The sequence below is a fragment of the Lissotriton vulgaris genome, chromosome 1_1, assembly GCF_964263255.1.
Source record: "Lissotriton vulgaris chromosome 1_1, aLisVul1.2, whole genome shotgun sequence".
NCBI classification, from domain to species: domain Eukaryota; kingdom Metazoa; phylum Chordata; class Amphibia; order Caudata; family Salamandridae; genus Lissotriton; species Lissotriton vulgaris.
In genome coordinates, this window is record NC_141685.1 from 1097381159 (window position 1) to 1097393949 (window position 12791).

Sequence of the window (12791 nt, forward strand, 5' to 3'; positions counted from 1 at the left end):
TTATTGGCATAGCCTAAAGTTGGGGACCTTATTGAGAGCAGGGGCTTTATCACTTTTCAATACCTTCCAGTGACACGAAACACTTCCCGTTCTTGCAGATTAAGCATGCATGGGGAGCTGAAGACATAGCACTGGTCTTTCCTGACTATGCGCACCCAGAGGCTCTTTAATGGGAGAGATGGCAGAAAAAGAGGTTTCTTCAGTTTATAGGACAATTAATAATAATGTACAAAAAGTCAGGGTCGCCTGGCACCAGACTGTTGTGCCTGCCAACTTGCCTGTTTACTGGGTGGACAGGAACAAAGCTTAGACTGGATACCAATTAAGATTTCAATCAAGGGTTCCCTGAATGGCAGTAAAGGTTCAGTGGAAGTCTGCCCAGGTTGCACAATTTCAGTTAACACGTTGGTCATAACTTGTATAGATGATAGCTGTAAGTCTAATACCTCCGTCGCCCATCTTATCACCACAGCAAAGAAGGCACTCTCTTCCATTCATGTTCCAGGGGAGAACACAACCCAGGGCGAGGAAAGAGAAATGTGCAACCCACTCATCTACTGCAAATCCATGTAGAGATTGTCATCATAATGTGGGGGGAAAATAATCTGCATCATCACCACTGTCATCTCTGAAAGCTAATGGACTCTGATTCGAGTCTGTACCGAAAACTTGTTCAGCGGTAAAGTCATGGTTGTGTCAGAGTCCAAATGAACTGGGACCAAGTACAGCATCAGGAGGGACCCCAGTTGGAGTTGAGACGAATTTGGTTTGGAGTCGGATATTGGCCATATGGCAGCATTGTGGCTAGTGCTGGCATAATGACCGGCAGGGATTTTGATGCTGTATTGAAAGTTTGCTCTGGTGTGGGAAACGAAATCCAAGACAGCTTCAGAAAGTACAGATGGCACGCAGGGCAGACCCACCGGTGGTGGTAACCCAACTGGAGGCCTCCCCAGACACTTGGGAGCAAAGGTGCACCAGAGGGAGCCAGAAGACTACCAAACATCCACAAGATGGCCTTTTAAAAGCTCTCAACCGGTTGCGGCTTAACCAATGGCCCCGGAAACTTGGGCTACATCATGATCAGTTGCAGAATCAGCTCCTCAGCTGGGGACTGGGAGCCAAACAGAGAGACACCCTGATTTCCTTGCGACTTCTATAGGTGTCAGTGGAGGGACTGAGGCAAATCCTACTTGGACTTCTGGTGCTTCCACCTGGACCACTATAAAGACATGTGGTAAGAACAGACTAGACAACGGGAACAGATCTGCGCCCTTGACTTCGAGCAGAAGTTCTGTGTTCCTTTTCTGTGTTAAGGTGATATACAGCTTCATTTCATGCTGATGGATCGCCTTCGGGTTCATAAGGGTACCCTCCTCGTAGGACTTGGAGTTGTGCCCTAAAACCAACTACTTCATGGTGGTATGTCATTTAGTCAGTGGCGGCTGGTAGGGAACGGTAGCTGGGGAGGTGGGGGAAGGGAGGGTTAGGTTAGGAAAGGAGAAAGGAAAAAGGAAAAAAGAAAACTTACCTAGGGTTGCCTTCGCTAGCTGCTGTCTATCCTCCAGCAAGAACCAGGAAGCACACAGGTTCCCAGATTCCCCCTGACCAATCACAACACTGCCTTACAGTAGAGTTGTGATTGGTCTAAGCACAGTGGTTCAGTACTCAGAGAGGGACTGAGAGGCTGTGCATGTTCTCCACCCAGGCTGTACAATACAGCCTGTGGAGAACATGCAAAGTGCACATGATGGTTTGGCTAGCCAGACCATCATGCGCACTAAAGATGCAACCACCACTCCCACCCTCGACGTCAGGGGAGCCTGGCCCCACCCAACAACCTGGTTGGCTGCAGTCCAACTGCAATACTAAAATATAATGATAATAACGTTCCATTATTATCATTTTATTTTTTGTTTGCACTGCTTTGAAGCAGTGGGGCGAAGCCCTATGCCTTAGCGGAGGAGCCACCCCTACATTTAGTTGCAATAGTCCCTGCAAGGTTTAAACCCTGTAGTTTTATGAGGGGCATAGTTCCCTTGCACACTGGAAAAAAGACATTTGAGATAGAAAATCAGCATCTGACGAGGAAAAAGTGGGACTAACCTACGGATCTGAGTACAAAGGTGCAGAAAGAAGGGAAGAGACATCAATGTGCGGGAGTGGCGTTTATATATGGGGCTTCTTCACTTCCGAGAAGGAACTAAGATAAAGTGGAGCTGCACAGCACCACACACGGGTGCACTTAAGTATTACTGTGTAAATCTGCCTGATCAAGTCTGGCATCTGGGGATATCCTAAAGGTTAGGAAACTGGAATTTGAAGTATGGGAACACCCCGAGAGCGACCAAGACTCAGACAGTATCCAATTAGCTACACCCCCACTGGGTGGCAGTACACAGACAGAGGCTAGCCAGCGAGACTAGTAACACCGACCCTAAGTGAAGATGCCTAGGAGAGATGATGGAAGGCTAGGACATGAAGGTAGATTTTAAACCGCAAATGCTTCTTAAAACTTAGCCTTAGGTACAACTGAGGAAACTAAAGCAGGTATCGTGTGGAAGAGGCAAGCCACCCTGCTATGGACCCCCCGTTTCTTGTAAGTAGTAAGTAGTAATCTTTATTTAGCATAGTTACTTAAAACCATTGCAATATAAAAATGAATTAAGAACAGAAAGGATAAAACTACAGTTTTAAAAGACTCAAAAATTTAAAATATAAAAGGTTCACATTTCCTTATGACCGATGTGCTTGTATTTGGACTTAATATTTGTAAGTTATTGCTCAGTGTCCTCATGAGCTCATGAAGTCGGTGAAACAGTCAGCGAAGTGATGTCAAGTCGGTTGAATTGGGGCAGTTATGGATTGGGTTTTTTGGCATCTTTTTTTCAACTGCCTTCAGAAATTTTACAAAGCTGCAGTTCAAGCCAGGGTCATTAGGAGGAAAACATGCAAGGACCGCCGCCCTTCTAGTGCGGATCCCTTGCCGATTGAAGTGGTGTTTTAGCCAGCGTTTCCGTTCGTCCCGTAGTTTTTCACAAGAGCATATCAAATGCAGCATGTCCTCTTGTGCCAAGCCGCATAGCTTTGATTTTGAGCCAGCGTGGGAGATTTTGAGTATAAGGTAGCAGGCCAAACCTGTGCCTTAGAAAGCACATCTTGACACTTTTGGAGTAAACCTCGGCCAGATAGCGCTGTTGTGCTTTAGTTGTGTACGAATTCAGAGTCAACCAGCCATGTGTTCTCTTCGAGAGGGTTTCCTTGTCTTGCAACCATGATTGTAATTTGATTGATTTTTTTACCAGTTTTTTGAAATTTGTATGACTTGTTGGAGTGTTCCAGAGCTGTTCTAGACCTGTATTCGTGAGGCTGCCCGTGAGGACTTAGCTGCTGCCGAGGAAGGATGCTGTTCTAACTCCTTCCACAGGTGTTCATTCAGGGTTCCTTGTTTTGATTTCCTCACTTTGTCCCAGGCTATCACGTAGGCTCCCTGCCTTGCCAGGAACTGTTGGTCGATGCCAAATTCGAGCCTGATTTGAGCGGGTGAGGTTTGCTTGGGTAGACTGAAAATAATTCTGTAAGCTGCTGTTATAGTATTGTCAAGGATCTTAGCATCCCTTCCTCTGAGTGCCTCACTCCCGTAAGTAATTGTTGGAAGAAGTTTAGCACGAATTACTTGCGTCAGGGGTAACAGGGATGGGCCGGAAAGTTTGTGATTTAGCGCCTTCAGCGAAATCGCTAACGAAAGACCTTTCCCTCGTATGCTTGTTCTCTGAACCGAGAACTGCCCACCGTTGTCGACCTTCACTCCTAGATATTTGTATGTTGGAGTTTCTTCGATTCTTGTCGTGTTCCAATGCCATGATGTTGGTTTCCTTTTTTTCCTGCTGATGGTCATTGTTTGGGTTTTCACCAGATTTATTGTAAGATCGTTCTTACTTGAGTACCTTTGTGTTGCGTCTAAAAGATGTTGAAGTCCTACCTTAGTGTGGGTTATTAAGACAATATCGTCTGCGTATAGTAGACAAGGTAGCTGGAGCCCTCCTAGTTTAGGGGCGTGGGAATTGCAGCCGTTTAGTATTGGGACAAGGTCACCTAGGAATAGGTTAAAAAGCGTGGGGGCCAGGACGCAGCCTTGCTTTAGGCCCTTATTGGTCTGTATGGGCCTTGACAAGGCGGATCCATCCCCTATTTTTATCTGTACCCAGGTCTCTGTGTGCAGGTTGATGAGCAGGTCCAACAGGGGTCTCGAGATCCCCCAGTCGTTCAGTTTAGACCACAAAAGCTTCCGATTTACGTTATCGAAAGCGGCCTTGTAGTCGATGCCCACCCTGCTATGGACCCCCCGTTTCTTGTGCTTCCATCCCCCCCCTTCATTAGAAATATCTCTTGAAAGTACTAAAATAGAAAACAGATCCAACAGGACTGAGACGCCACTCATGGGTTCGTTAGTTGTCCCAGTTTAGGGAACAATAGCCCTTTCTTTTTTTTTCTTGGTTAATTCTTAAATTTTTACTTAAAGGCGCAATCAGTGAATTTTACCCTTTGGGGCTCCTATTTAGGATAAAGCATACCATCAAGTAGGCGCAGACACATGCCCCCGACATACACACAGGAAAATATCCAAGGGTCTAACATATTAACAGGCGTGGGAAAAAGGATACATATTACGACAGAAAATCTGATTGTTGAAATGTATTGGAGACATAAGAGCGGACGTGATGGTTAAGACATGCTTATTGGTTGCTACACTTTAACTAATGATGTATACCATGAATAATTGAGGCTGCACTTGTATGTGTACTAATATGATAAAGGGCAATAAAAAAATGTTACAAAAAAGAAATTAAGAATTTGAAGTCATCCTTAGAAGAGCTTGTTTCCACCTTGCGATGCATCTTCCAATAAATGATGTGATAGCAGAGTAACTATCTTGTTTTTTTACCCTTCACATGTATTCTACTGATGTCTCCCGTCGCACACCCAGAAGTGCTTTTATGACCAACATTAAGACACCCACCTGTCAATTTAAAGTGTTCAGACTTTATTTCATTTCTAAAGAAAAGAGCAAAGGTTATTCCAGATTAAGAATGTATTTAAAAAAAAAAGTCACAGGATTGGGTGCGGAGGGTGTGGAGAACTGTGAGCCCAATGCCTCTGGATTCACAGTCGCTGAGGGGAGTTGACATCCAGCGGGATTTTTGCCACACAGTGGGGAAATAAAACAGGCCTTCAACAATTGACTGCATATACATCAAAAGTATCCCTTAGACTTTTATCCTAGAGCAATCATTATGGGTGAAGTCTGAGATAGCCAGGCCAGACCTCAAGCCCAAGACTTATGCAACTATGCCATCTTTTAGGTTCAAACCTCAGCAGAGCTATGAATCAGGATCTGATCTAATACATTAGAACTGCACTTTAGGACCAAGCCTTAGCCAGAGACATCGTCTCTCAGAGTAATTCTCAATAGAGAAAAGATGCAGCTTGGCATTCGTCAATCTCACTGGCTCAAACAACCATGCTACTTCTTGGGTACTGAAGTGAGTAGTCCAAGCTTCAGACTGCAGACCTGTTCCTCATGTTAGAAAGATCTTACAGACGTGATCTGAAATAAGTAAGCTTGTCCCTAAACTCAGATCTTGAACAGCAGAGCCATCACTCAGGCTATGCAGATTTTGTTGGCTTTGCACATCACTTATTCCTCGAGCAATATGAATCGGATAGCAAATGCAATGCAAAACGCTAAAAAGTATTTAATACATTTCAAGACTGTGACTCATAGACCGCACCACATCTTGCAGCACCACAATTTATATTGTAGACCTTCACAAACACTGTATGCAACAACACCTGTGTAAGAACAACAGGCAACCATTATCATCTGCCCTCTACCTCCAAAGACATTGGTTGTACACCCCAGACACCTACATGCCCTAGGAGGCAGAAGCACAAAGTTTGACTGCTACACCTCAGCATTGGCACATTGTTCTACCATAAGGTATTTTCTATTTCATTTGGTAGACCTTGTGCAACATTTGAGAGGGAGAAGAGCTAAATCCTGCACTCCTTGGGCTGGGTGCAGCAGCACTGCTGCTGGGAAGCCTTGAATAGGAACTGTGGCAGGCATGTAGTGGCACATGCTGCCATTGTTTAGCTTGTTTTGGGGACATTTCAATGAGTCACCAATGAAGAATGCATGGATTCCCAGGAATGTTGAAAAGAGGTTACAATCTGTTGCCCTGGTAATGCCAGGGCAGTGCCAGTCACACAAGGTATTCACAGAGGTGTCAGGAATTTTTGTGCTGCCCCCATATGCGAATAAAGGCACTGTCAAATATGGCCTTAAAGTCGTCGTATCAGCACAGTGGTAAAACTCCCCAGGTAGGACTTGAAGGTTTGCAGACCCAAATAACATTCTATCAAGGAAACAGGGTGCTGAATACCATGAATATTACACCTCTATTAAAGCTGCCAAAGACACAGCCCTTGATGTTCCTTCGCACAAGCAAGACTAGTCCTCCAACAATCAAGTCTCCATGTTTCTAAAAATGGAGGCTATGGCTCTTGTGTAACCTCGATTCCCATTCTGCTGGGATGCCAGCTCTTGGGCATCATGCAAGTTGACAGAAAGGAGTACAGCATACCGCCATCTTGAAAAAGGATAAGTCCTCATCCACCCACAATCCGGTGCACAGAGTGACATGGTCTACAGCAGCAGCATGATTATCATTGCAGTTCACGAGGCTTGCTTTCCAGCTAGTACAATTTGTCTTTGAGGGCAGCAAGTGAAGTGACATATGAGCTTTGTTTTAGTGCACTGTTTTGATAGCCCTATCACATATTCTAAAATTCTAAACCATTTTGGAAAAAGACTGTCTGCCAAAGGAAAAATTACTTCAGTGCCTGGATTTTAGATTAAAATGCTTGAAATTAAAACAGACAGAGGCACACACACACTCCCTTTCTGCGAGAAAGGGAGCGAGGATACACAGTGAGAAGGGGAATAACTAAATGAAAGAGACCGAAAACTAGAAAGATATGTTAAGAGGCGAAAAATAACATTTTCATTGAGTAAGGTGATGCAACAAAATAAGTGTGTAGAATGTCATATCTAAACAAAACCAGAAGTAAATGAAATGGAGAAAATCTAAAGTCTAAGGAGATGGAATACCTAGAGAGATAAATGGAAAGAAATGAGAAGAAAGAGAAAGAATGAGACAGTGAAAAATAGAAGATGCATCTCAGTTGTGTGACCATGGCTGGCTTGCACCCCTGATGGTGAGAACTCCTCAATTTATGGGAAAGAAGACACAAAGCTGTACCTAGCAAATGTCAGATTAAATACAGATTTCAGAGAAGACTTCGATTCTTGCCATCCTTCAACTGTAATTCTAGTTCACAGCACACACAAGTCACTGTAAGGGAAGGAAACGTGTAGTTTCTTTAGAAACAGGGAGATGTTGAGTTTCATATGTGTCTGTGGTTATATTACTTTGCTATTTACTCTGCTCGGACCACAGTTTTGGTCCATACGTGTAGTTTCAATTAGGATGTGTTGGATTCTGGAGTTGGGCAGTTCTTGTTGGGACAGTGGAGGAGTTGGTTCCTTAGCCCAGGGCTGCAATAAAGACTCTTTACTTCTAGCTACTGAATAATGTCATTTAAAGCAAGAGATTGGTGACCAGGATGGGATACAGACCCACATGTGCAAAGCACAATAGATGTGGTATATGACACGTCTGAGAAGAATTAATCAAAATCTGGTGGAAGACTGTGTAGAGTTTCAAAGTTTGGGCTGATTGGAGGAAGAAGTAGGTTTGCTGCAGGGAGAGAAGTAGTGAAAGGCGATCCTGGAGCAGAATGTGAACAGCCAGCAGACCATACTCTTCCCAGCTGAAGACCTCGAGTAGCATTGACATGGTGGTTTCTAACTTGCGTAACTCGGACGCTGTCATGATGGGACGATTTGGAAGGAGAGTTATGAAACCCCAGGAGATCAAAAGACTACGTGAGAGAGTGTGGGAAAACCAAGGTGTATTATGAACCATGTTCTACTCTCTATGTATATAGATCAGTATAGTATCTTTAAGCTTCCTGTGTTGCCTCAGTGTTGAATGCGTTTGTTCTTGCTTCAGTGTTCCCTCTGTTGAGTTTCCCTCCTCCCGCGTGTTACTGGGGAAAGAAACGTCTTGTGTGTGGTTACATTATTTCTTTACATTTTCCTCCATTCTGTCCCATTTGTGTAGATTATAATGTGTTGGATTCTAGAGCGAACAGCTATTTTGGGATGAGCAAAGCATCTGTCCTTTAGCCCAGGCCTACAATAAAGAACCTCTGACTTATATGACAACTTAGTTCTTCATCATTCAAATCATGAGAGGGTTATACTCACAGTCTCCCTTCATCAGACGAGGCTCCCTATGTGAGGCAAAACACTCTGGCTCCCATAAGAGGGTGGGGAGCGGGCTCTCTGTAGGAGGGCGAGACACTGAGACCCCTTTTCTGAGGGTAAATGCTCGGGCTCCAGGCCGAGAACTGGTGTGCTTGAAGATGAGATAATCACAGTTCCCTTTGGGCTGGTGAGGTGCCCTGCCTCCTGTGTGAACATGAAACACTTGGAATCTTGAGATGCGAGCCATGTGCCCAGCACGAGGGACAATTCCACATTTGGCTCTCTGTGACACTTTAGTTCACACATCCTTGACAAGGATGAGATATCTGGGTTGTCTGTGAGGGAGAGGGACCCAAAAGCCCTTTGACAGTACGATTTATTCCGCTCCTTGTGAGGACTGTATATATGAGCACAAGAGGCTCAGGACGCTGTTAGAGGGCGAGATACTCAGGTTCCATCTGTGAGGATGGTATAAATAATATTGCGTGAGGGTGTGTCTGTGGATTGATGAATTTCTGTCGTAGGGTGAGGCGCTCAAACTGCCATGGTAATTCCCGTATAGTTTTCACGAGTTCGGGTTGAAATAATTTCATGTGACAAGTGGGTTCCTGTGACAGAACAAGGCATTCAGGCTCAATGTTATAGGGATGGATGGCAGGCTCCTACATGAGGATGAGTCACTGGGGCTTCCAGTGTGAGGATAAGAAGCTTTTGTTCTATCTATACATTTGAGATATTCTGACTCACTCTGCTTAAAGGGTCAAACACTTGGCTGTGTAAGATAGGGATGCTTGGGTGGCCCGTGTGAGGGTAAGATAAAGGGCTCCTCAGCTCCTCTTTTGTGAGGAAACCAGCAATATGGTATCTAAATGCCTGAAGCACTATCAACCACTCTATTGTGCCTTGAGGAAGTGCTTGTGCATAAAAAGTATGCCATCTGTCAAAAATAAGGACAGCACATAAACAAATACATTCACAATTGCAACAGCATTCACATTGAGTGCTCAAACTTCTTACTAAGACTCAACTAATCCACACCTCTTGGGGACTGCAAGGGGCTACAATGAGCACCACTAAACGTAAACAATACATGACATACTCTTAGCCTTACACCTGCAATAAGGAGAGTGCAAGAATTCCTACAAGCAGTCCACCAGTTTACATCTCCTTCTGTAAAAGGGACATACTTAAGCACCATCTGCGTGACATACTTGAGCTCTCAATAAGAGAGAGAATTCATGTAATAATATTAATATGTTACAAAAATATATCAATGCATAGTATTTGCTATTTAAACATTTAGAAGTGGAAGAGACAAAAAGACATACAAACCTCCTGAAACAAAGCACAAAAATACAGACGGTCTAATTTACATTTTTTAATGGATTATTAAATATACAAGTGTTAATACACAATTGTTTTAAAGGAAATCTGGCAATTCTGTTCCCTGTGAATTGAACCTATATCAGGATAAAGTAAATAGCTTATATTCTTTCTGAAAACCATTATCATCCACCAGAACATCTAGTAGCTAACCTTTTCACTACTAGAAAGCCTTAATAATGTTCATGTGAACCTGAGAGTGGAAAACAAGGATGTTGGCACACTCTTTCCGGCATTCTCGGTTTAGTGATTTGCAGTGAAATAATTCCAATGTTACATTTTTGTGACATTCGGTCTATCTTAAGTGAATTTCTCAGTGAACGTAGGTGGCATAAATACTGGATGTTACGTGTGGGGCCACAATAAGTCAACTGAGAGAGGGAGGAGATGCTGCAAGGTCAATTCCAGAACTGGTTTATCTAAGTGATGCACAATGGCTCTTTGTTATGTTCGCAATTGTGTCCCAAGCCTCAATGGTGCATCATACTGAATTATGCGGAGCTCACCCACTCAGCTAATTCTTGTGCCTCCTACAGTCACTAATAAATTGACCTAAGACTGATGGTCTGTAGCTAAAATTTACCTAGATGTAAGAAGTACTATACAATCAAGTAGGAAAGGTTCTCATTACAAGCCACTGACCTGAGAACTTCTGAATCTAATGTGTCAACATCCTTGTTTTTCACTCTTTGGTTGAACTGAACATACTGAGGCTTCCAGTAGTAAAAAGGCCAGCTAATAGATAGTCTGGTGGATTGTGGCTTTCCTAGAGAACATAGCCTACTTCCTTTATTGTCCTGATGAAGGTTCAGAGCATTCTATCAAGGAGAACCAAAACATCAGTAACTCTGACTGGATTTGTCATATGCAAAACAAAGAACAAAAAAAAAGACCACTGGTATGAGAACTTATATTTTGAATAATTACGAGTGTAAATTAGACAATTAATCTGTATTTTGGTGCTTTGTTGTTGATGATTGATGTATGTTTTGTACATCTTTGTATAGCACTTCAGCTTTTAAATGAATAATTAAATTAATGCACACTAATGTATTTTTGCATAAAATTATTATACAATTTTTCCTTTTTTTCTGAACACAAATCTTTCTATATCCGACGACACTGTAGTTTGAGGATTACTACTGAATTAATTTGAATTTAACAAAAAAACTTTAGGGCTTTTAAGAATTATCTGAAAAATCTATACATTGTTTAAGTAGATTCCAACAGTGATAGCCAATGTAAATGCTGTTAATGTACTCAGACCACTCTAAGGGTACCGGCTGTTCAGTAATTTGAAAACATATTAAGAGAGCAGCATGCTGACTTGCTTCAAGAGGTCAGGCCTCTATCTGACATCTTGTGCGAGGATGAAATGCTTACACTCTGTAAGAGCGAGGAACAGATACTCCCATCAATGAGAGTGACACTGGAGACTTCAGTCTATGGGAGCAAATGGAATCTAAGGCTTTCATTCACACACAGAAAAGTAGAGAGATGCCAAAATTCAGATGTAACTGGCAATTTACAGAGCAGCACACTGGGGATCCCAGGGTCTCACTCTAACACACAATGTAGTGGTGAAGATACTGCAACCCACATTTGTCATGGGATTTCACACAGCAGCACACGTGAAACCCTTGTCTTCGTTCTCAGACACTGATCAATGCAGTAAACTCATCATTTAGATCTTGGTTGGCACATCACTGATCAGCATCACAGAAACATGTGTCATTCTTGCATGGGTAGAATGCAGCTATGTTATTATTCATATTTGAACAGGGAGACCACAGAGCGGCACAAAGGTAACCCCTGCATCTCATTCACGTACATGGGGAAACACATAACTGTTATGAATAAGACCAGAGCTGGTAGGTCACAAAGCAGTGCACAAGGAATCCCAGGCTCTCATTCGCAAACAAGGTGTCTTGCGGAGATGCTGATAGGCCAGTGCTAGGAGTTCAAAGAGCACCGGAAAAGGGATCCCAGACACTCGCTCTCGCAATGATTTACCATATATATGAGGTGGTAGATCATATAGCAGCACCGAGGGTCTCATTAAGATAGAATAATTAGATCTTTCCAAAGAGATAAGTGAGCAGCCACTTTTTCTCTAGCACACACAGAGCAGGTCACAGAGAGCTACAGTCCCATCTAATGCCCAACTCTATACAGTTTCACTTACTAAAGTCCCCTTCTTTGTGCAACCCAGAGACAGACTCTTACTCATGAGAGCCACCTCAGCTGACACGGGAGGAATCACAACTCTTGCTCTCACTCCACGGGGCAGCCAATCTGGAGCCCCATCAGATACCGAGCCCTCTTTCCTCCCATTAAGATGGTAAAGGCAGGTTTTCACAGAGTCACCACCCTCAAACCTCTATCACCCCCTCAGGCAAAGGAAGCGAGTTACAAGTTCAGACATAGGTAAACCTTCAGGTAAAATAACCACGCTCTCTCCCTTAAAAATAACGGATGTAAGTTTCTGATTGGCCATCAGGACATGTCACTGGTAATCCGGCCAACAGGAATGATGGAGGTGTGGAGAGACTGCTCTTTCACCCCCTCCAGTGGGGGGTTTCGGCACATTTGGAGGGTCCTTCAACACAAAAAAGTGGACAGTCAAGGATTGGGGAAACATCATCTACAGCAGTCAAGAGAGGGTGGGATACGCCACCACATGATCGTGCGCACCATGGTCCAGTTTCGGCAGGGAGCGTCGCAGGTCTTCAGGGTCTGAAGCAAGAGGACCAGCGGCACTCCCCGCCAGCCTGCTCAGGCCTTCTCCTCTTCCACCAGAAAATTGTATTTGCCGAAGTCCTGGTCGTTGGGACCCAGGAGCATGTCTCGCCGGGCCTTTGCCAGCTTCTGCTTCAGCACCTCGCGGCGATCTAACCACTCCAGCAACTCTTTCTCGCCATGGGCGAATCTGCAGTTCTCGCCATCAGGACAGGACTTGTTGGCCTTGTACCTGCAGGACAGGGAATATATAGAAATATGAAAAATAGAGACC

General features: G+C 43.8%; 1 protein-coding gene across 2 annotated transcripts in view; it reads right to left on the reverse strand.

Moving 5' to 3' along the window:
* Window positions 1-10855: 10855 nt before the first annotated feature.
* Window positions 10856-12791, reverse strand: part of ZC3H7B (zinc finger CCCH-type containing 7B) — a 213256-nt gene continuing 211320 nt past the window's right edge. For both annotated transcript variants that reach the window (XM_086963525.1, XM_086963526.1), the window contains one exon: window positions 10856-12749. In XM_086963525.1, coding sequence (XP_086819651.1) covers window positions 12554-12749 — 196 coding nt within the window. In that variant the 3' untranslated portion in view covers window positions 10856-12553. The remainder of the gene's footprint in view (window positions 12750-12791) is intronic.